Genomic DNA, 24,972 nt, shown 5'->3' on the forward strand with positions numbered 1-24,972 from the left:
GAGGGGCCTGGGCTCGATATCTCGCCAGGGAAGTAGATCGCACATGCTGCAACTGAGAGTTTGAGTGCTGCAGCTAAGACCACCACAGTCAAATAAATAAATTAAAAAAATACTCTGTAATGGCTGATATGGGAAAATAATCTAAAAAAGAGTGAATAAGGGTACATGTGTTAACTGGCTCCCTTCACTGTACAGCAGAAACTAACACAACATTGTAGATCAACTCCAATAAAATTTTTTTAAAAGAAAAAGAATTAAATGAGGTAGGCTGTAAAGAGAGATGAGACCCACGTGGCTGCCATGCTCTTGCATCGGGAAAGAAGCTGGAATTTTGGGGAGGCTAATTTGGCTGCCGGGAGCAGGTTTGATGTCAGGGAATGGATGAGGGTGACCCCTCTGTGGTTCTGATTGCTGAGGGCCTGAAGTCTGCCCTGTGGATATTCCACTGTCCAGGTGACCCCTCCCTCGATATCCCATTTGAGGCATTCTGCTCCAGTTACCTGGACCTCCTGCCTGTCACCTAAGACTCCTCAGATGCTTTCTGTAGTCACTGTGTGCTGTGCTTCTGCCCCTCCTCTTGGAAATCTTGCCTTCAGCCGGTGCTGTCATCTGGCTGCTGCTTTTTGTTTTTCTTGGACCAACTCTGTCCATGTAAGAGAGACCCCTCCTGGTCACCTTAGCTGGTGCTCCTGCTCCCTCCCGCCTCCCTTCTCTCCACCTTGCTACTGCTGCTGCTAAGTCACTTCAGTCGTGTCCGGCTCTGTGTGACCCCATAGATGGCAGCCCACCAGGCTCCCCTGTCCCTGGGATTCTCCAGGCAAGAACACTGGAGTGGGTTGCCATTTCCTTCTCCAATGTGTGAAAGTGAAAAGTGAAAGTGAAGTTGCTCAGTCATGTCCGACCCTTAGCGACCCCATGGACTGCAGCCTACCAGGCTGCTCCATCCATGGGATTTTCTAGGCAAGAGTACTGGAATGGCTTGCCATTGCCTTCTCCGTCTCTCCACCATACCCTGGCATGATTTCCTGGTTATTTCCACATAGCCTATAGTTCTGTTGTTTATTTGGGGTTGCCTGTGTTGCACTGTGTTAGTTTTCTAATACTGCACAAATTTGCAGCTTTCACAGCTCCCATTTATTACCTTGCGTTAGCTGGGGATCTCTGCTTCAGGGTCTCACAAAGCTGCAGTTCAGCTGTTGGTTGGGGTTGTTGTCTCATCTGAAGGCTCAGCTGGGGACGGACCCACTTCCAGACTCGAGGTTGTTGACGGAACTCAGTCCCTTGCGTCCTGTTAGATTGGGGCCTCTGAGCTCTTGCTGGTTGTTCTCAGTTCCTCTTTGGCTGTTGTAGGGGCTGTCTTCTGTCCCTCACCTGATTGGCCTCCATAACATGCTGCTTGCTTCATCACAGGGAGTGAGAGAACGGGGCACTACAGCATGTGTAAGGTAGTCACAGCGGGGACCCCCTGTCCCTTTTGCAGGATTTTATTGGTGAGAAGCAAGCCATCAGGTCCTGTCCATGCTTAGGGGGTTACACACAGTTGCTGACACCAAGGGCACGGACCATGGAGGCTGCCCTAGAAGCTGCCTGTCACACTCTCCAAGAGAAAAACAGTGACAGCAGGAGTCATGGCAGGGATTGAAGGGGAGCGGGACACAAACTTTTAAAAGAATGATATAGCCCAAGAACATGACACAAACCGTTGGTGGTGTTTAGTCCCTAGATGGTGCCTGACTCTTTGTGACCCCATACACCATAGCCTGCCAGGCTCCTCTGTCTGTGGGATTTCCCAGGCAAGAGTGTTGGAGTGGGTTGCCGTTTCTTTCTCCAGTGGGATCTTCCCAACCCAGGGATCAGACCCACATCTCCTGCATTGGCAAGTGGATTCTTTAGCACTGAGCCACCAGGGAAGCCCATGTGACATAAACTGAATAGGTTTAAAACAAAATAGGTCCAAGATGGTAGACACGATGGTCAAATCAACATCCACCAGACCTTGAGCCTTAGTATATGTTCATCATCATCAGCCAGCTAAATGACACACCCATCAGCGCCATGACAGTTCTAAAGCTAACCACTAAAGACCAAAAAGTGGACAATTCCTAGAAGTCCCCTCCCTGTTCCCTAAAACAGTTGGAATAATTCTCCCACTCGTTAGCTTATGAAATTACCTAGTCCAGAAAAACTAACCATCCCCTATCTTGGCACTGCTGTCTCTGAAGGTGGTGGCAGAGAATGAGGTGGTTGGATGCCATCACTGAATCAATGGACATGAGTCTGAGCAAACTCCGAGAGATAGTGAAGGACAGGGAAGCCCAGTGTGCTGCAGTCCATGGGGTCACAGAATTGGACACGATTTAGCGACTAAACAACAATAATAACAATACTCTGTCTGTGGATTGTGTTTCTCTCTAAATAAATTCACTTCTTACCTAGCACTTTGTCTCCCACTGAATTCTTTCTGGAATGAGACATCAAGAACCTGAGCTTCATTACATCCCGAGACCAGGTGTGTGATCCCAGCTGGAAGGCTGTGGGTTTTGGCTGGGTTCTCGTCTTGGCCATGTGGGTTCAAGTCCCGGTCTGAGGCACACAGTTTCCAAATCACAGAGCTCCTGAAAGGAACTTCCTTGTTGTTGTTCAATACTCTATCCCTAGCCACAAGCGCAGAGCCAGGTTCAGAGTAGGTGTTTAATAAAGGCATACTGGAAGAAGAAAGGAAGGAGAAGGAGAAAGACAGAGGGAGGAGGTAAGTAATGAAGAAATGAGGGAGAAGGAATGTCCCGCTTTCCCCTGCAACATGCCAAAAGTAACAGCTAAACAAATCTGCTTGCGGTTATCCTGAGGCAATGCCTTGGGGTTTTTATATGCTGTTTGTTTTATTGGAATCCTCTTTTCTCCCTCCGACATATTCCCATGCCAACCAAACTGGCCATGACCAAGTCATTCTTGAGGTCTCTATTAAAGTGTTGCTTCTTCATGGGAACCTCTCTTGACCCTGAAGAGCTGACTGCTCAGTCCTCCCCACTCTGTGCTCCCCCATAAGCCCTTGCGCATTCCCCTGGCGCCGTCTGGAGCAGGAGTCTGTACACTGCAACCTCTAGGCCAAATCCAGCCTTCACCCTGTTTTGTAAATAAAGTTTTATTGGAGCACAGCCACACCCATTAGCCTGTGTCTTTTACAGAGCTTTCATGCTAGGAAACAAAATTGAATTGTTGCCATAGAAAATATGGCTGGCAGAATCCCATTATCTCACCTTTTAAAGATAATGTTTGCGAACCCCTTGGGCTTTCCTGGTGGCTCAGATGGTAAAGAATCCGCCTACAGTGTGGGAGACCTGAGTTCGATCCCTGGGTTGGGAAGATCCCCAGGAGAAGGGAATGGCTAGCCACTCCAGTGTTCTAGCCTGGAGAATCCCATGGACTGTGTAGTCCACGGGGTCGCAAAGAGTCGGACTTTCACTTTCACTTTTCAGTGTAGAATGCTTACCACAGCCTGTGGTATTTGACCCGTATTTGTCTGTTCCCCATTAACCCCTAACTGCTTAAGGATGGGGATCATGCCAGTTTAACCATTTCCCAGCATTTAGTCCAGGATCTGAAATTTAATGGTCGAGATGTGTTTGTTGAGTGAATGAATGAAGTATCTGTCAGAAATAGAAAGCTGGTGGGAAAACTCAAGTCAGGATTAACTGAGGAGGGTTGATTTTGTTGTTGTTATTCAGCCGCTTAGTCATTTCCGACTTTTTGCGACCGCATGGACTGCGTGTAGCACAGCAGGCTCCTCTGTCCTCCACTGTCTCCTGCAGTTTGCTCAGATTCATGTCCACTGAGTTGGTGATGCTGTCTAACCATCTCATCCTCTGCTGCCTCCTCTCCATTTGCCTTCAGTCTTTCCCAGCGTCAGGGTCTCTTCCAGTGAGTCAGCTCTTCGCCAAATACAGTCAAAGTATTGAGGCTTCAGCTTCAGCATCAGTCCTTCCAATGAATATTCAGGACTGATTTCCTTTAGGATTGACTGGTTTGATGTCTTTGTAGTCCAAAGGACTCTTTAGAGTCTTCTCCAGCACCACAGTTCGAAAGTGTCACAAGCGACTGTTTCAGAGGTGTGGCTGTGGCTCAGGGAAGCGAGACTAGAGGTGATGGAGCTTCTCAGAGAAGAGGAGAGAAGGCAGCATGTTCTGGGCAGGAAGTGGTCAGTCGTGAGGAGGAGCTATGACCTTTGATGGTGATGCTAGCTAACCTGGATGACCTCTCAGGGTGCCCACCGGGAGGAAGAATGCCCTCCTTCCTTCTGCTCCCTTTCTCCCAGCTCCTGCTCAACTCAACTCAAAGAGAGGTAAGAGTCCAGGGGCCAGCCCTGCAGTGTGGTCCATTCAGGTCAGCCTCCCAGTGCAGAGAGAGGTGAATCACAAACTGAGGCCAGAGCTCCCTTGCCAGCTTCTTCTGGCTTTGTTAGACCCTCTTCTTTGCTGGTTGTAAACAGGAGTTCAGACTAGGTGAGGAACATCCTAATTCTAGCCCCTTCTATCCTGTCCTGAGCAGGAGTCCCCAGATCGGGCTGTGGGGTCTTTTTTTTAATTTTTGGCTGCCCTGGGTCTTTGTTGTGACACCCAGGCTTTCTCTAGTTGCAGTTTTGTGGCCTTCTCACCGTGGGGACTTCTCTTGTTGCAGAGCATGTGCTCTAGAGCGAGTGGGCCTCAGTAGCTGCGACATACTGGCATAGCTGTGCCATGGCGTGTGGGATTTTCCTGGACCAGGGGTGGAACCCGTGTCCCTAGCATCAGCAGGTGGATTTCACTGGCATAGCTGTGCCACGGCATGTGGGATTTTCTTGGACCAGGGGTGGAAGCCATGTCCCTAGCATCGGCAGGTGGATTTTCAACCACTGGAGCACCAGGGAAGTCTGGGCCATGGGGTCTTGATGTGAGCGCATCGCCCCATCTGAAGGCTTGTGAGCCTTTGGGCCCTCTCTGACCTCAGACTCTCCACTTCTCTGTGACCCCTGTCATGGCCCCTGCTGTCACCTCGTGCCCCCACCCCCAACACACTTCATCCCCGTCTGCTCCAGTGTCTTCTCTCTGAGCTCCTGCTCCAACAGTTCCCTCAGATCTCTGATTGCCCACTCGCCACAGAATCTGTTAATAGATTACATCTCTCAGCATTTAATTTTTATATTCTTAGGTCATTCTCTATGTATCTCATAAGTCTTAGTCCATCTCCTAAGCTAGACTGCAAGCTCTCTAATGACAAGGACCAAGGCATAACTTTTAAGCCCACTTGGTTCTGGACCCCCAAATAGATTTATAGGTCTCAAAATTGTCAGGACATTCTGGATCTTGAGGCTTGCTTCCTACCCATCACTGATACCCTCTAGGCATCATTTCCAACATGAGTCAGCAACTAATCTCCGCTTGTATACCCCTGTAACAGGGATCCGCTCTATTGTAGGGTGGCACTTACAAGTTTGCCCTATGTTGAGACCTTATTTTCTCCCCTGAAACACAGAAGACGGCACTGTGTATATATACCCTAATCCACAGACAACACGCTTGCATGTGTGCGTGCTCTGTCCCTCAGTTGTGTCTAGCTCTTCGTGACCCCATGAACTGTAGCCTGCCAAGCCTCTCTGTCCATAGGATTTCCCGGACAAGACTCCTGGAGTGGGTTGCCATTTTTTCCTCTAGGGGATCTTTCCAACCCAGGGATTGAACCACATCTCCTGCATTGTCAGGCAAGTTCTTTACCACTGAGCCACCTGGGAAGCCCATACAGAGGGCTGGTAGTCTTAAAGTCTGATCTGAACTGCTGGTGTATTCTCTTGACTCTGTATGTTTCACCATCACAGATGAACATCTTTTGTGAAGCTAGTCCTAACCTATACCGCTGCATCCTCTCCCTACCCGTTGATGGCTGTGGATGAAAACCTAACCACTCCAAATGCTGTATAGAAAGCGCTTCCTCGCGTACTTTATCTCTTGAATCTCGCAGTAATCGTAGTAATCTCATAGAGCTGGCACTTTTGGTCATACTTTATAAAAGTCTCAACAACAGAACCAACAACTGAGGGCCTCTAAAGTGAAGTGACTTTCTCAAAGTCACATAGCCCAGAAGCGAGAGAGCAAGGACTCAGACGCTCATCTTCTGAAGTTACAGCTGAAGCCCTGTTTCTCCACCCCTGTGCTGGGGGTTGGGTTTTGCTTCTTTCTTCATCCCCCGAATGACAGAAAGAAAATGTTCTAAGAATGCCGCAGAGTTAATCAAAAGACGGATGCATATACACGTGCCAAGATAAGGACAGTGGTCTGCCCTAGAACATTTCTGTTTCATTTTTTCCAGTGTTGTTCTGAATTACACTTCCTCTCCACCCCACCCAAGGTGTCAAACAGATGTGGGAATAGCACAGAGCTCCAAGTCACAGCACTGCTTTATGAGTCACTGATGGGGATGGGGAAAACAATGCAAGGGTTTACCGTGGTGATGCCTGTTTCTGAAAGCAACACGGTGGGTGATGAGGAACATGGTTGAAACCAGACATGGGCACAAACAGCAAGCACGCATTTCCCCTGTGGTTTGCAGGGCGCTCAGCACTCCCACCGGCTCAGGTCTCACGGGAAGACGGGATGAAAAGTGTGCACCATCTTGGCTGGACTGGGGAGCAGCAAAACCACTAGGGGTATCTCTTCACTTTCCTTAAGACTGCTGCTGCTGCTGCTAACTTGCTTCAGTTGTGTCCGACTCTGTGCGGCCCCATAGGCGGAAGACGTATGGTGATAAATTCTGTTCTGTTCTGTTTATTTATTCATTAGTTTTTCTTGGTGGTGTAATTGATAAAGAATCTGCCTGCCAACACAGGAGATGCAAGAGACGCAGGTTCAATCACTGGGCCAGGAAGATCCCCTGGAGAAGGAAGTGGCAGCCCACTCCAGTATTCTTGCCTGGATAGCTCCATGGACAGAAGAGCATGGCAGACTACAGTCCATAGGGTTTCAAAGAGTTGGATGTGACTGAGCACACACACACCCTGATGCAGTAGAAAATGCTTAGATCCTAGTTGGAGTTGGGCAGCATGATGTGATGGTTAAAAACATGACCTCTGCGTTCAAGGAGCCTGGATTCAAATCCCAGCCTTGCCTCTTACTGCTTGTTTGACCTTGTGGCAAGTTGGTTTATGGATAAAATCTTCTAAGCTACGGTGCTTTATCATGTGAAAAGTGGGATAATAAAGGTACCTACTATGTATGATTGCTGAGTGGATTAGAGAGAATAAATATAGAGTTTTGGGTACAGTACCTGGTGCATTGTTTGGCTCAACAAATATCAGCCCTTTTTAAAGCTAATCTTTCGTATTTTATCTACTGAAGGAAGGTAGTGCTTCTTACCTTCCAGAACTGTTGCAAAGAGAAGGAAAGATAAAGAATAAAAAGCTCCTGACTCTAAGATATTGCATTCTTCAGTGTCGAGTGCTGTAACAAATAGTCCCCAAGTTTCAGTCACTTTAGAGTTATTTCTTGAACATGTCTGAGTCTAATGTGGGTAAACGGAAGGACAGGAGAAAAGTCTGTGTTCCATAGTTTTTCAGGGTCTTGGGCTTTTTCTGTCTGCCACACTTGGAGATCCCCACTGGATCAATTGAATCTAGTCCAAGAGGAGGAAAAATAAGGAATGTGGAGGTGGGAAGTTTTACGGATCAGGCCTAAAAGTGGCATATTACTTCTGTTCATGTGGCACTCACTCCAGTATTATTGCCTGGAGAATTCCATGGACTGAGGAGCCTAGTGGGCTATCGTCCATGGGGTCACAAAGAGTCAGACACAACTCAGCAATTAACACTTTCACTCATGTAATAGTGATGAAATCGCAGTCATGTGGTTACACCTACCTACACGGGAAGTTGGGAAATGAGGCCTGTCTGTATGCAACAGACATAGGAAAATGGCTTGGTGAATGACGTCCCAGTCTGTGCCCCAGTGTTCAATGAATGGCAATGACATTTTGTGATTGCTAATATACCATGATCATTCCCATGGCATCCTAAGCCCCACTTAGAGAGATGGGCAACCCTAATCATGCAGCCTTTACTTCTCAGAGCCTGAGAGAAGGGCCAGTTCTTACCTCATCCCTAGAACGACATGTGCCTTTGGCCCTTCTAAGCCATCGCTGGCCACGATGACAGGACCAAGGGTCTCAAGAATGGCAGGCAAGTCTCCAAAAGGACATGCCATTGACAGTCATGTAAATGGAGTTTCATTTTTTATGGTCAATTAAATATTCATATATTAAATATTTCTCTTCAATCTCTCTATTGTTGCAAAATGAGTCACTCTAAGACTTACTGGCTTAAGATACACACTTGCTTTAGTATTGTCTCTCATGGTTTCTATGACTGGGAGCTCAGGAATGATTCAGCTGGGTGATCTGAGTGTCTCATAAGTTACAGTCAGGTGGTAGCTGTGCTAGAATCTCAGAGGTGTCTGCACTTAACACATCTGACCTTTAAGCAGGAAAGACTCAAAACAGCCAGGGCTGGACCAGCCGGGGCTCCGCAGAGGTCTGTGTCTCTCTGGTCCGCTCATGTGACCTCACCAGTGGGGACTCCAGGTCTTCTGATCTTCTCATATGGCATCTCAAAGGAGGAGCCAGTCAGTCACTGCCTCTTCTGATCTAGCTCAGAAGTTCTGCAGCATCGCTCCTGCCACAGTCCTGTTTGCCTATACAGTCACAGAGACCTGCTCAGGTTCAAGGGGAAGGGGCATAGACTTCACCTCTTGAAGGCAAGGGTATCAAAGAAACTCTTTGTAGACGTGTTTTGAGAAGGCCCCCCTTCCCTGTCTCCCATCTAGAAACTGTAATGGTGTCCCCATCTAGCATCATCCCAGATGGGATCATTCATCCTGCACATGGTCCAGAACTCATACTGGGCTAAAATAGACTGATTTCCTCAAAGAACAAAGCTGAAGGCTGAGACATATGGCTGAAGGTCCAGAGGAGCCTGACCTGGGGTGACCGGACTGAGGACGGGATGAGCATATGAGGCGGGGCAGGCTTTTCTCAGCGTCGGTTTCCTTCATTCCCATTTTCAGCCAAGAAGCTTGTAGTCCAGGCTCTGTCCTCCTCAGTTTCGAGATCTTCAAGTAGGAGCATGCGTGTGTGCTAAGTTGCTTTAGTCATGCCCAACTCTTTGTGAGCCCAGACTGTGGCCCGCCCAGGCTCCACTGTCCATGGGATTCTCCAGGCAAGAATACTGGAGTGAGTTGCCATGCCCTCCTCCAAGGGATCTTCCCTACCCAGGTATCGAACCCGTGTCTCCTGAGGCTCCTGCATTACAGGTGGATTCTTTACCACTAAGCCACTGGGGAAGTTGCAAGTAGGAGAGGGTTGCATGAACCATGGAGGCCCAGAGAGTGTAAGTCAGGTGCTCAAACACAGCTCAGAGTGGGGAGTGGGAGAGAGCCCTGAACCCTGACCTGTGCCTCCTCAGGCCTGTGTTCTGTCTGACCTGTGGAAGTGTGTGTGTTAGGCAGGGTAGAGCGTTGGGGGCAGGTGAGCAACTCAGCTCTCTCCCTACCCTCTGTCTGCAGCCAGATACCAGAGAATTAGGTATCACAGACAGGCTGCAAGGGAGGGGCAGCTGGAGGAGACCACTCTGGGTGCTGTCATTCTATTAATATTTATTAGCCACAAAACGCACCCCACTTTTCCCCTGTAGGAAAAGAGCACACCAGCAGAGTCTCTTCGGCAATTCCAGGATTCATCTCTAAGGCACATAATTTAGGCTGGGACGGTCCTCTGCTCTTGGTGTGCTGAAATTTCAGAGTGGAAGTTTGTCAGGGGAGGCTGAGAGGATGGGAGGGTTGGGCGATGTAATTCAGCTAATTGTAGTACCGATAGGTTTCAGGATTGAGTATTTAACAAGTGCCTCTTAAGCACTGTGTATGCATCATCTCATTTAACCCTCATGAAAACTCTTGAGGTCGAGACTGTCCCCCTCATTTTGTTGATGGAGACACTGAGCCTTGGAGATGACAGGAACTGCCTATAAGTCACTTAGTACATGGCAGGACAGGCTTTCAGACTCATGGTTGCTTCCCCCTGAAGCTCAGCCTCCCAGACACTGATCTGTGCCTGAGCCAACCCCACAGTCCCCACCCAAACTCTTGTCCCCAAGTCCTCAGCATTTCAGCCACACACCCTGTGCCCCTTCATACACAAACGTTAATGGAAAACATCAGTGTCGCAGCCAGTAGTGCAGGCTGCTGAGATACCATGCTGTGTCCTAGCAATCAAAGCCTTGGTTGCGCTGTCGCTGTCGTATTCACAGTGGTCACGGCCCCCAGGCGCCCATTCCAGTTGTGATGGGAGGGAGGAGGGAGCTCGGGTGGCGATGGGCACTCCCACATGCCTGTCAGTGTGCTAGTGGCCGTCCTTGCATGAACAACTATCCTTTATTTCCCTGGGTCATTCTTGCTCTTCCTTTACGGGCCTCAGCTTAGTCTGAAAAGTCTCAATACAGCCTCTCTCCATCACAAGCTATTTAAGAACAAACTTTATTACTTTACTTTTCTCAGAGGAAGGGCTGGAATTAACATATACACATTACTGTATTTAAAATTTGTTGTTGCTCAGTCGTGTCTGACTCTCTGCAGCCCCATGAACTGCAGCACGCCAGGCTTCCCTATCCTTCACTATGTCCTGGAGTTTGCTCAAACCCATGTCCATTGAGTCGGTGATGCCATCCAACCATCTCATCCTCTGTTTCCCCTTCTCCTCCTGCCCTCAGTCCTTCCCAGCATCAGGGTCTTTTCCAATGAGTAGGCTCTTTGCATCAGGTGGCCAAAGTATTGTTGCTTCAGCTTCAGTCCTTTCAAGGAATATTCAGGATATTTAAACCAGTCAATCATAAAGGAAATCAATCCTGATTATTCCTTGGAAAGACTGATCCTGAAGCCGAAGCTCCAATACTTTGGTCACCTGATGCAAAGAACTGGCTCATGGAAAAAACCCTGATGCTGGAAAAGATTGAAGGCAGGAGGAGAAGGGGGCGACAGAGGATGAGATGGTTGGATGGCATCACCGACTCAATGGACATGAGTTTGAGTAAGCTCCAGGAGTTGGTGATGGACAGGGAAGCCTGGTGTGCTACAGTCCATGGGGTCACAAAGAGTCGGACACGACTGAGCAACTGAACTGAACTGAAAATAGATAACCATAAAAAAGTAAAGTAAAATAGATAACCAGCAAAGACCTTCTGTGTGGCACAGGGAACTCTGCTCAATATTCTGTAATAGCCTAAATGATTGTTACTTTAGATAGAGGAAAGCTGGATGAGGAAGGGAGGTGGTTCCCCAGGCAGGTGGCTTAAGGAGTCATTTTTATTTCAGTGGGCTTCCCTGGTGGCTCAGATGGTAAAGAATCTGCAATGTGGGAGACCTGGGTTTGATCCTTGGGTTGGGAAAATCCCCTGGAGGAGGGCATGGCAACACACTCCAGTATTCTTACCTGGAGAATCCCATGAACAGAGGAGCCTGGCGGGCTGCAGTCACAAAGAATCGGACATGACTGAGTGACAAGGCGTAGCACAGCGCATGATTCTTTAAATTAGGAGAGTAATCCCTCCTCAAACTTGATTTTTCCTTATACAAAGTGCTAGGATATGAAAGTTGTTTCCCTTGTCACTTTATGCAACTTGAGAACTCACTGGTCTTTCTGAGGTATAATAGCAAGATTTAGAACCTGACTAGGAGAACCAAAGAGTTCATGAATGTATGGGTGGGATCTGTCCCTGGGAAAATGGCTTCTCAGTACCTAAATGTTCTGGAGGAATACAAAGCCAATTTATAGATACCTTGTTGAGATTCCAACTTGGCCAAAACCCTGAAAAGTTTCTCATCAGTAAGGCATGGTAAATAAGAATTAATTGCTCAGGCTCCATTATTAAGAACTGTAACATGGTCTTTTAAAAAAAAATCCTGTCTTCTTAGATAATTTTAATGGACATGATATTTATATGATTGTTAACAGGCTCATTCTTGATTTTGATTTTTCCCTAATCCTGGTTTTCTGACACCTAAGGGGCCTCCTTCTCCCTGACACCAATACTACCATAATGCTCGGAGCTCTTCCATGGCACATGCTTCTCTTTGGGACCATTTTCAGGAGCCTCAGCCTACAAGTTGGGGCCAGAGTAGTCCATGTAGCTGTCTTTACCTGTTTTTATGAGATTACTTTTGCCAGGCATATGTTCTGTTGTGTTGGTTTATGGAGTTAAATGAGATATGGTCTTTGCCCTCCGAGAGTCTGCAGGTTAGCTGGCAAATTGATACCTTGATGGGTACCATGGTAGTCAAGATTCTTTTGGTTTCAGGTGATAGAAAATTCAACTCAAACTGATTTAGGACAAAATATAAGGGAGAAATGATAGATTGGTTCTCATAATCTCAAAATACAGAGGAATCTGGTATGGCCATAGGTGGATCCAGCTACTCACAGGATAAGCATCAGGAACGAGGCTGTTTTCATCTGCAGCTGGAAAGTTCTCTCTTCATGGTATAGCTCGATGGCTTCTGGCAGCTACAGTGGAGAGAAAGCTCTTGGGAATTTGAGTCACGTATGTACTCCTGAAGCAGTTCCTGTGGTCACAGGGAGTTAATATGCTTATAAGCCTGGCCTGGATCAAGTGTCCATCCTTAGAGCTGGGAAGAGGGATCAGCCCCACTTGTATTATATCGGGGGAGGGAAGCTTCCAAAGAAAAATTTGTTATCTGAAGAAGGGGCAACAGAAGCCAAGCAGCAAAACATACCAGGCTCTACTAGGCACATAATGGCTAGCTTACTCCATACAGTGTCCTTCAGCCTGGTTGGGCATGCTCTAGGGAATAGTATTAATCATTGAAATTGCCTTCTCCTGTAACAAGCAACATCCCTCCAGCCTGAGCCAGTCTGGGTTAAATAGACCATAATTGTAACCTGAAAAAATCTGACCCAAATTTGTTCTCTATTGCAGCGACCTGGACAGAAATAATATCACTAGGATCACCAAGACGGATTTTGCTGGACTTAAGAACCTCCGCGTCTTGTAAGTAGCATGAGGCTCCCCAGTGCATCTTCACCCCCAGCCCTTCCCCCTGCCCTGACATCACACCTTGCAGCACTGGGCGACTCGAGCTCACCCTTCTGCAGCAGAAAGCCCGTCGTCAGCACACCCAGCTTTCCTTCCTCAGCTGTCTTATTCTGTCTCTGTGCTGTGGGCTGGACTAGACTGATGGAAGAAGTCTGTCTAGTGACAGGCAAACAGAAGGCGAACCACGAGTAAATCATTGTGCCCAGCTTTTAGGCTGGCGGCAGGGTCGTGTTGGCTCACCATGCTCCCCTTCCGTAGAGGTTACGATGTCTTCTCCAGCCTGTGCGTTAAAAGAGCAAGCCATTGTCTGTGTTCTGAAGTTGAGAGGACTAAGTGGAACAAAGCATACCTCTTTAGCACAACACCTGGGAAAAGGGAAGTACCAGCAGCAGCAGCAGCAGAAAGAAACCTGAGCTCTTCTCGAAAAGCATTAACGGGGGCGTAGAGAATGCGAAAAGCAAGACTTCACTGAAGTTTAGGTAGACTAAGGGAGACTGGGAGTAAATTAGAATGAAGCAGCAACTGTTATTATGTTGGTGTGTTTCCGATAATTAATACAATATAACCAGAATGTTGTTGATCCAAAAATAGCTATAACGTAACCGTAAAACTTCAGCTTACTACATGAATTTTAACAACTGAAAATACCTACACATAGAAGAATAGACTCTCAAAACTTACTCTAGGACTTCCATTTCGTTGAATACATTGTCGTGTGATAAACAGAAGAAAGCCGACCGTATATTAACCTCATCATGTCATGTCTTTTATCATCATCTTATTAAAGTGGACATTTTTTACTGTTCTGTTACTTGATACAAGACCAACTAATTATTTTATGTAAGAGTAATATACTAATTTTAAATTGGACATTTTGTTAGGATAATGCAACAAAGCTTCCTGTTTTATTAAATGCTTTCTGCACTTTCCTGCAATAAATTTGTAAATTTTTCATGCTAAAAAAAAAATCAGTCTGGACAAAAGTTATTTATCTTGTTACTTAATGGAGAGAAGGGAAGGAAGGCGGGAGAGTCAGACAGGGTCAGGGCACTTACTGAACACCTGCAGCTTCACAGACAGGTAGGAAAATCTGAGATGGGCATTGGCGCCGTAGGGGAGCAAGAAATGTTAGGTTTCATTGCTAAATGTTGAACACTTTCACCCACCCCTAAATATGAGTGATAAGACGCTACCTAAGTGCTTGTCCACTGATGGATCTCAGATGTTTGGAACTACCAGAGAAGAGCCATTGGACCACTTTCCTTCCTGACTCAGAAGGTGATTTTGACCTGTAAGTGAGGTTCCAGACCAAGAGTGTAGCCTGGGGTTTGTTATGTCCTGGAATCTTCACTGGCAGATTTTTACTAGAAGTCGTAGCTAAAGTCTTGGTATCTAAAGCCATCTCCTTCTTTTTACTACCATCCCTTTATAATGCAATGCATTTTATTCTACGGGCCAGAAATAGTAGGTTCTGGTCCTGACTTGGAATTTACTACCCACGTAACGGGGTCGCAAAGAGTCGGACACGACTGAGCGACAGAACGGAACGGAACGGAACGGAACCTTGAGCAGATCACTGTATGCTTCTGGGCCTTAGTTTTCTTATCTGTAAACTAGGGAGTGAATAATGTATTAGTTTTTGAGGGCTGCTGTTACAAAGTCTCTCAGTCATGCCCAACTTTGCAACCCCATAGACTGTAGCTCTCCAGGCTCCTCTGTCTGTGGGATTCTCCAGGCAAGAATACTGGAGTGGGTTGCCATTTCCTTCTCCAGGGGATCTTCCTGACTTGGGGATCGAATCTATGGGTTGCCATTTCCTTCTCCAGGGGATCTTCCTGACTTGGGGATCAAATCTATGTCTCCTGCATTGCAGGTGGATTCTTTACTCTCTGAGCCACCAGGGAAGCACCATAAACTAGGTGACTTAAACAACAGAAGTTTATGGTCTCACATTTCTAGAGATGAGAAGTCCAGAATCAAGGTGATGGCAGAGTTAGCTTCTGTAATGGACTGTGGGGGAAGGGTCTAGTGTGGCCTCTCTTCTAGCGTCTGGTGGCCTCAGGAGTTTTCTGGCTTTGAGACAGTTGTCTCCGGGTCTCTCCACAATGTCTTCCCTTTATGCGTGTCTATCTCTGTTGCCAAATTTCTCCTTTGTATAAGGATACTAGTCAGATTGGATTAGGGTTCATCCTAATGACCTAACTTTTTGTTTTAATTTGGCCACGCCATGCCCCCTGCCTTGGAAGCACGGAGTCCTAACCACTGGACCACCAGGGGAATCATGTAATGACCTCATTGTAACTTGACTACTCAGTAAAGACCCTGTATCCAAATAAGACCACATTCTGATTTATTGGAAATTAAGTCTTCAACATATGAATTTGGGGGACATACAGCTTGACTCATAACAAATAGTTCAAAGTCCTTCTAATGCTCGTAATGCCTTATGGTTTTGATGTATTCATAAACAATCTGTTTCTTCTCACTGAGGCCTGTGGAACATCACTTGCATCATGTTGTTTTCCTGATTGAGAAGTAAATATGATGATGATAATAACTGATGTATCTATGATGCTTTCCATAGACTAAGCTCTATTACATGGTTGCTAATGCTTATCTGCCCAGAAGAAACAGAGGCACAGATAGCTTAAGTGGTTCCAACTCTGCAGAGCAGGGAATGGAAGGAGGAGGACTCAGAAGCCAGAGTGTGTGCTTTCTAACCTCCATGCAGTACCTCTGTTTGTTTATGTTATAGAAAGTTCGGGAAACCAGGAAGGTGATGGTCTAGCCATCTATAAATGCAGCATTGGCATGCAGGTGACTGAGCCGAGCTCCCCCGAGCATCAGGTGCTGGGGCCCGCGCGCTGGGCCTCCAGCTAGCAGGTGCTGTTCCTGCCACGTGTTCTCTGGTGTTGGGCCAGGACACCCTCCTCCCACCATCCCCGGGGGGAAGGCCCTACCCTCTGCCAAGTCTTTCTTTTGCCCCAAGCAGTCATGTGTCTGTCAAATGACTGGCAGCTCTGACAGTGTGTGGATCAGAATTGAGATTGGGATAAAGGTGGGGGAGTTTCATGGCTTAGTGTTAAGGTGATTTTTATTAAAGAGATATAGGCAGTAAACTCCTGATTCCAGATCATTCACCAGCTTAAAGAAGAGACATTCCTCTATTTTTTCCATTTCTTTCTCTTGCATCTGTGAGAGAGTTCCTTTTATACAAGTCAGAAATTGCACCTAATGCTTCATTTTTCTAACAAAGTCAGAGATAACGCTTTGATTTTCTTACCATTACATCAGAAAGATGTAATAAAAATTCCAATTTCCATATTTGCTGTCTGCAAATAGAAAGTTTAAAATAATCACAAAAGATCATATTAATATCCTCTGGACGGTCTACAACTTTCCTCTGACTACAGTTTATCTTTGCAGTTAATTGGTACATTCTTCTTATTTTGATAAGCTGAGCCAAAGCCCTCCCCCTCCCCACACCTCCTAGACTCTGTTAATATACTGTGTTTCATTATCTTCCTTAGCAGCTCAAAGACAATCCATTCAAGTGGCCCTCTATTAGTGTGAAAGAATCTGCTGCATGGAATAGCTGAAATGTTTTCTAACTCACACCAGTAAAATATCCTGACGTTTAAACCATATTTTCTCTCAATCTATTCTTTTTAGCTGAGTTACCTAGACAACTATCTTTTTTGAAAAACTTTTATCACACCTTGGCATATTCCCTGTATCTGTTTCTTATTTACAGTTTATTGTGAGCCAGAAAAGACTCAATCGTCTTGAATAATTTGAGCCTACCATCCATTTCCATGCAGAACTGTTAATACAGTGCAGGTGAATGGATGGAAGCAGATAAAATGGAGATTGGGGAACTTTGGCTTCATCCAGAGGCAATTTCCCCAAATAAAGTACATTCAAGGAGAAGATACAAGAATTGCTTATAACAGTTCTTTCCTCCAAGGGGCAGGAATAGGTAAAGGTCTCTTCTGGTGTTATCAGTTATATTCTCTTTCTTAGTAGTCTGTTGCAAGAGCTCTGCTATGCCCACAATGTGGGAACCAGCTTTATCCCAAATGGGATTGATAAAAGAGTTAAACTCCACCCCAGCCATCATCCCATGGGGGCGATTTCTGATTCTGATCCAATGTTAAAACTAAAAAAATAACAATGCCGAAAGAGCTGAGGATGATCACAGCCCGTGTCCCTCTTACTCAGAACAGATTCAAGCCGCAGTCATCTCCTCTGGGTGTCCAGCCTTTCCTGGATCCCCTGGCTTCTGTAGCTGGGCAGCGAAACGAGAGTGATAGCAACGGTTTGTGTGCTCTCCTCAACTGCCTGGAAGTCTAGACGGGAGGTTCACAGCACACTCCTTCTGTGACTCATTTATTCATCACACGTTGGTTATTTATTGAGCCTTTAAGAACCAGGTACTAGGCTGGATCCTGAAAGGTCTAGGAAGAAGGTCCAGAAGAGTCCCAAACTACCTTACCATCCCAGGAGGACACATGGGGAAAGATAAATAAAGATTTCTTTGCAAAACCATGGGTGAGGTTAAGAGAAACCAGGATGAGTTGGTGCAGCTCCCTGGGACTAGCAGGCATCACTAGCGTCCTTTGAGCTTCAAGAAACAGTGGGAGGAAGTGGTTACCTGAGCCCCGCAAAGGGAGGACTACCAGTTAGCACCTGGGCTCTTGGGTAGAGAGACACAGCGAACTTGGAGTGATCTGGCAGGGAGGCAGTTGGGATCAGTCTCCCCACCTCACTCACTCTTCTTCCAGCCACTCATCTCCTCCCTCTGGCTGAACTCCATAGGCAACCCAGGGTCAAGGAAGCTTCTCAATGAAGACAGTATAGTAAGTTGCCTACTACCCTCCATAAGAACAAATTCTGTTCTGAGAGCACGTTTGTAAGCCCTGTGTGTGCTTCCCAGGTGGTGCTGCTGATAAAGAGCCTGCTTGCTGGGACTTCCCTGGTGGTCCAGTGGCTAAGACTCTGCACTCCCAATGCTGGGGGCCCCGGGTTCAATCCCTGGTCAGGGAACTAAATCCCACATGCCACATGCTGTAACTAAGACCCAGCACAGCCAAGTAAATGAAAAGAAAAAGAACCCACCTGGCAGTGCAGGAGAGGAAGAGACTCAGGTTCAATCTGTGGATTGGGAAGATCCCCTGGAGGAGGGCGTGGCAACCCACTCCAGTGTTCTTGCCTGGAGAATCCCATGGATGGAGGAGCCTGGCAGGCTGTAGTCCATAGGGTGGCAGAGTCAGACACGACTGAAGTGACCTAGCACGCACCAACAAAGTTGGCCTAGGTACCCAACTAACAGAATCAGCTATATAGTACTGTACTGTAATAGGTTTATAATAATTTTCACACAAATAATACATGACAGGCAGAGGAAAAATAAAGAAAACATGTTTAATCTTACAGTATACTCCTTGAAAAGTACAGTATACAGTGCAGCGTCTGGCATACAGTGTCTGGCATCAGGTGAAGGAGCAAGCAGAGTTACCGACGGGAAGAGGGGGCGGAGGGGGCGGCAGAGCTGGAGGGCCGCCGGCAGTAGGAGGTGGAGGGCACGCTGCTGTTCCGCTCCCGCCCCGCGGGACTGGACACGTGAACACATGTCCGCACGTTTGGAAGTGCACAACGTGAAGGTTTGTTTGTAGAGAACTTACTATAAAACAGCCTGCTAGGGCTTGGCCAGGGAGGAGAAGGGGTAGGAATCCAACCATCTCTTCTAGTTCCCTTTCTGAAATAAACTGACAGTGTTAGATTAATTATGACTGAACTAAGAGATTCATCATGGGAGGTTAGAGTTAGATTCCTTTAGAAACCCCGAGGGAATGTGACACTCAGCCACCTTAGTGTTGCTGCTTGTAACAACTGAGAAGTAGTGACAACAAACTCTGATGGATTCATTACTAGTAAACACCCAGCTGAACAAACCCTAGGCAACTCCTATTGCACTGGTCCCCTGTTTAGCAGGAGGTGCTGGCATGAGTTTCATAGTATTCCAGGGCCCCCTTGCCATACGGCAGGATGGAAAAGAAAGAGAACGCAAGGAAAAGGATGTTTGCTAAGCCTCTGATTGTACTCCAGATCCAGGGCAAGATCATTTATAGACTTTATTCCACTTTCAATCTCACAAGGACTTTGTGTGTGTGTGTGTGTGAGAGAGAGAGAGAGAGATTTTACAGATGAGGAAGCTGAGTCTCTGAGAGGTTGTCTAGACAGGCCAGTATCCCACCATCAGTTAGTGAGAAACCAAATTTGACAAGCACAGCAGACTGGGAGTGAGAACCCACCGTGTGGCATTGCATGCATAATTTCTCCGTGGACAAGTCTCCTCTTAGCCTTTCTACTCCTTGGAGCCCACACGTTTCAAGTGAGGCGCCTGTGTGAGGCCAGCCCACAGGGTCAGCAGTGCATCAGTGTGCGAGTCCCAGCGGGTGAGGATTCTGGCCAGCTGTTCCTGTGCTCTGCTGTGAGTAGTCACTCAGTCGTGCCCGACTGTGTGTGACCTCATGCACTGTGGCCTGCCAGGCTCCTCTGTCCTTGGGGATTCTCCAGGCAAGAATACTGGAGTGGGTAGCCTTTCCCTTTTCCAGGGGATCTTCCCAACCCAGGGATCGAACCCAGGTCTCCTGCATTGCAGGCAGATTCTTTACAGTATGAGCCACCAGGGAAGCCCAGGAATACTGGAGTGGGTAGCTGAGCCCTTCTCCTGGGGATCTTCCCCAACCCAGGAATCAAACCGGGGTCTCCTGCATTGCAGGCAGATTCTTTACCAGCTGAGCTACAAGGGAAGCCCCAGCTGTTCAAATTTGAAAATATAAGCTGATTTTCCTAAAGGGGTTTCTTTTGTAGGATGTGTATATGTGTATATACTATCCTGAATTTTAATTGTTTGCAACAACTTCACAAACATGTAAAATATTGAACCGAAAGTAAATACCTTCATTACTCTGGTGGTCGGAAACTTCATGTGTCCCGGACTTGCCTTCTCTCTGATGTAAAATCAGGGTGTGCCCATGGTCCCCTTGAGTGTTTTGTTCATACACTGAGTCTGTGAAGTGGCTGCTGTGCTGGGAACCTGTGTGAGGGCTGGGACTGTGAAGATGAACAGCAGACCTCACCCTCTTTGTTCTTAGGCATCGTGAGGAAGAGGGACTTGGAAATAAACACAAAGTCCTGAGTGTTAAGCCTGAGAAGTACAGGGGTTATGAAATATCTCAGAGGTGCAGGGCTGGCATGCATGGAGTCATTTTTGAAGTGAGAACCAAGCTTCTCCAAGGCTACTCTTCCTTCCTTCTGCTTTTCCTTCAGGTGCCTCAGGGCACCTCTCCTTCTGCCTCATCCAGAGGAACATGCAGTCCTTTGAAAACTCCACCTTCCAAAGAAACATCTTCAGTCACAACTGCATCCTCGCTAAGTCCCATTCGACCACCAGGGGCAGCCTGGATGGAAACTGTACAGCCTCATCTCTTCTCTTTCCTAATGTTCAGCTAATTCATTTTAAGCTGCTTTTTTTTTTTTTTTTAAAGTTTAGGGGAACAGATGTTTCATTGTACATTCAATTCTCAGAATATGCCACATGCATGAATCAAACTTTTAATCATCTGCTTGAAGGACTTTGGAGATGGGTAGAGTTCATGACTGGGGAGGCCTAGCTATTGTGACCGTCACCTTCGGGTTGGGAGCAGACAGGCCCGGGGCACGTGGACTTTCTGGCACAGGCAGACACACCCGGCAGTAGCTTCAGCCTTTCTTTGAGGTGACCCAGAGAGGGAGTGAGCAAAAAAGGTCCTTTTCAATGAAGTATTTTTGAATCTTCGGAGGAGGGAGCTCCAAGGGAAGAGATGCCGAATATATGTGTGTGGTTTTTTTTTTTTTTTATAAGAAGCAGCTTTTACCTCTTCTTTTTCTGTGCAACATCCTGCAGTGCTTAGAGGGGGGAGGACATTTGCTGAGAACATTCTTAAAATAGAGGCATGGAAACCAATCTGTCAGGTAGAAGTGTGCAGGCGGCGAAACCCTGGTTACCGTGGCACCAAGCTGGGATGTGAAGTGTCTTGTCCCACCAGACTGATCCCGGCTGCGGGGGAGGGGTGGGCATCAGAGGGTCATGGGAGGGGCTGAGTGACCATACCCGCATGGCCCTAAGCCTAGTACGAGAATCCGTGAGCCTTGTTCTTCCTTGACCATCGCTACCTCTTTGGTTCTAGGCATCTGGAAGACAACCAGGTCAGCGTCATTGAGAGAGGTGCCTTCCAGGATCTGAAGCAGCTGGAGCGATTGTAAGTACACACAGCCCCCTTTCTTGAAAAGCCTTACTTGTTTGTAAATTGGCTTCATCGTGGCCTCTCTCAGGAAAAAAAAAAAGAAGCTCCAATGTTTAATAAAATGTTTGCTATGATATTTAGAGCATATTGGATGCCTGTTAAAGAGACACTGAGATCCACTTAATCTGTTTTTTCTTTAAAAGATGCTAGAATTGGCATCTGGAGCTTGTTTTTCTGCCTCCTGGCCTTGAGCTCTCTCTGGGTAGCTGTGCGTGGGGCTGGTTCCTGCCCAGGCCTCAGCCTCCACCCCATGGGTGAAGAAGTCGGTTGCACATAGGTGTGGGGTGACCCGGTTGGTTCCCCTGTGTGGGCACCAGCATCAGATGCTCCCTGCCCCTGTGCGGGGGGGCAGGCCCCCTCCCCAGGCTCTCTGTCCCCCTGTCCCGGGGGCAGACGGACAGGTAGCCGGGCCTGGCCTCCTCTGAGGGGGCCTCAGCCCCTGTCAGGAAGCCCCTGTTCTTCCAGGAGGGATTGTGCTGCCAGTGGTTTAAAAATAGCCCACTCTTCTACCTCTGTCAGCGCGAGAATGAAAGGGAGTGGAGACGGGAGATGGGTGCAGCCTCCATTCGTTCTGTTGATTAATGCTTTTGCAGAAACTCTTGGGTCACCATGATGAGGGGTCTCCTCAGATAGTTGGGTGGGCAGCTCCACCTTTCCTCGGTCAATCACATCTGGCAGCTCATAGCATCTGGATATTTGCTTTGTGCCGCTGGAGAGGGGATTGTCCCTGAGAGCACTCAGTCACGCTGGTGGGCGGCTCTTTCCATGCTTCCTTTTGTATCCCGGTTGACCTGATATTTCAGCCTCCTCCTTCTTCATTCAGGGCGAGGCTGAAGCAGCTCACTGCTCCTCCAACTTACCCAGAAGGATCTTCCCAGATTTACCTGTCTGATCTATAGTGGTGGGCCTGCCAACAACTGGTTAGCTTTGTGATTTGCCTTCTTTACACTTGGAGTCATTCTATCTGGGGTGACCTGAGAAAGGGAAGGGATACTACCCAGCAAAATCCTTACTACCCACTCTGTGGTATGAACTGTCTCATTCATTGCTTTCCTGCCAGGTCAAAGGTGAACATATGTTCCACTGTTGTTGGTTTGAAAATAGGACATTAAGTTTCTTACAAGGGAAAATAGATTTAAAAAAAAAGAATGTTGCCGCTATTTATACCTTTGACAGTGACAGTGTTAGTCGCTCGATCGTGTCCAACTCTTTGTGACCCCATGAACTGTAGCTCACCACCTCTTCTGTCCATGGAATTCTCCTGGCAAGAATACTGGAGTGGGTTGCCGTTCCTTTCTCCAGGGCAGCTTCCTGACCCAGGGATCAAACGTAGGTCTCCTGCATTTCAGACAAATTCTCTACTGTCTTAGCCACAGGGCTTCATTTCTTAAACTTTTAACTCTTCTCCTTATTTAGACCAAGGAAAAAATAAAATATTTGTTGAACTTGCTTCCTTTGTATGAAGTACTCAACATTTATGTGGATGAATAAATACAAAATCCTTTGTCATGAGGCCACTTCTTGCTTATTCTTCTGATTAGAAGTGTAAATAAATTCCCAATTCATTAATTTCATGGTTGCTGGGAAGGAACTAATTGAGTCCTTTGGACATGCTGGGAATTGTGCCAGTATATTACATACTATCTGTTATTTTATCCCCACAAAATTCCTGTGAGGTGTGATTACCCTCATTTTGCAGATGAAGAAACAGAGGCTGAGGGAGATGAAGCCAAAGGACTGCGAGAGGCAGCCAAGATTCAAAGCCACATCTGTCTGACATCAAAGCCCACCTCATTTCATAATTCTGTGCTGCAGACATGAGATGAAGTGCGATCTTTAGCAATGGCCCTGCAAACAGCCTCTCACATACCCACTGAACTCTGGGGAATATCAGTGGAATAGTCTAGAAAAAGGCACTTTTCTTTGCTTGGTGAATATGGCTGAAATATCTTGCATGTCTGGGGGACTGAGAGGATTACAGTTGTAGGGTAAACCTGGCTCTTTCTCTCCTCTGGTGTATTAGGAAGGTCATCTAGCTGTTGTACTAGATAAACACTCAAATTTCATGGCTTTACAGGGTGGAAGTTTACTTCTTATTCATAGAAAACCCAGTGTGGGCACTGCTGGTTGCTGGGCTTTACTCCTCCAAGGGGAGACTTCGAGACAAGGACTCTTTCTGCTTCTCCATTCTGCCATCTCTAAATCTTGGCTTCTGGGGTACCTTATTTGTCTGCATCAAGCCACTGGACAGGGAAACAGTAGGAAGGACTGCGAGTGGGAGGTTTACATGGAAAAGAACTGGAAGGACTACATATTACTTCTGCTGTTAGATGCCTTGGGTTGAAACTCAGGCACATGGCCACAGGGGAAGCTGAGAAAACTGTTGAGCTATATGTGCTTTAAGTAGAGGAAACAGGCTTAGGGAACAACCAGATCATCTCTGACTTCTGTTGCAAGTGAGTGGAAAAACACTTGGTCAGGAAGAAGAGTGGAAGTATAGGCAGCTGGACTAATATGCACAGCTGGACAGGCTCCCTCATTTAAGGCCTTTCAGCATCACAGTGTGTGTGTGTGTGAGAGAGAGAGAGAGAGAGAAAGATGACTAGCGTGTCTTGACTAGTGATTACCAGGTTTGGGATGTCCAGTCTGCCCCCAGTGTATTTGCTGTTAACAACAGAAGAGGTAGATGGCTGCTTGTGCCATTGCATCCCTAGTCTTTGAAAGAAAGTGAAAGTGAAGTGTTAGTTGCTCAGTCATGTCCAACTCTTTGTGAGCCAATGGACTGTAGCCCACCAGGCTCCTATGTCCGTGGGATTTTCCCAGCAAGAATACTTGGAATTCACTGAAGTGGATTTCCATTCCCTTCTCCAGGGGATCTTCCCAACTGCTGGCTTAATTTACTTCTGTATCTGTGTTTCATAGTAGAATAATCTTTATTGATCATACTCTAAAAAGGAGGCTGAAAATTGTAACATTTTTGTAATGTTTATTTTCATTTGAGATGGTCGTTATTGGTGTAATCTCTTTCAGGGATTATGGGGAAAAGGGAGAGAATTCTATCCTTTAGGTCTCTGCTGAGAGGAATTCTCTCTTTCTCTGTGAAAGGACCCTTGCCCCAGATTGAGTGAGGTGCTCCTTCCCTCATGACTACACATGATAGTCCGTATCATAGCCTTTATGCTATATTTTAATTTATTTGCCTGATTGTCTATCCCCAGAACTATGAGTATGTTGAATGAGGAGTTGCATTCCATCTGTTACTCTCAAAGCCTTGTGCAAAGCATGATACTAAGAGTAAGCAATTGTAGAATATTTATCAGATACAGTGGTTTTGAACTGGGACCAGTTTTCCAGAGGACCCTTGGCGATGTCTGGAGACGTCTTTCCTTATTACAACTGCAGGATGCTGATGACGTATAATGAGTAGAAGTCAGGAGTTCTGCTGAACATCCTACAATGTATAGAACAGCTCCCAGAACAAAGAATTACCCAGCCCCAAAT

At 46.8% G+C, this 24,972-nt stretch overlaps 1 protein-coding gene across 1 annotated transcript in view; it reads left to right on the top strand.

The window, feature by feature from the left end:
* SLIT3 (slit guidance ligand 3) overlaps window positions 1-24,972 on the top strand; it is a 725,929-nt gene that overhangs the window by 41,234 nt on the left and 659,723 nt on the right. The window contains exons 2-3 of the mRNA XM_055421786.2: window positions 13,004-13,075; window positions 21,355-21,426. Coding sequence (XP_055277761.2) covers window positions 13,004-13,075; window positions 21,355-21,426 — 144 coding nt within the window. The remainder of the gene's footprint in view (window positions 1-13,003; window positions 13,076-21,354; window positions 21,427-24,972) is intronic.

This window comes from Moschus berezovskii, chromosome 18 (genome assembly GCF_049115385.1).
Source record: "Moschus berezovskii isolate FMDL1 chromosome 18, NW_MosBer_1.0, whole genome shotgun sequence".
Taxonomy (NCBI): domain Eukaryota; kingdom Metazoa; phylum Chordata; class Mammalia; order Artiodactyla; family Moschidae; genus Moschus; species Moschus berezovskii.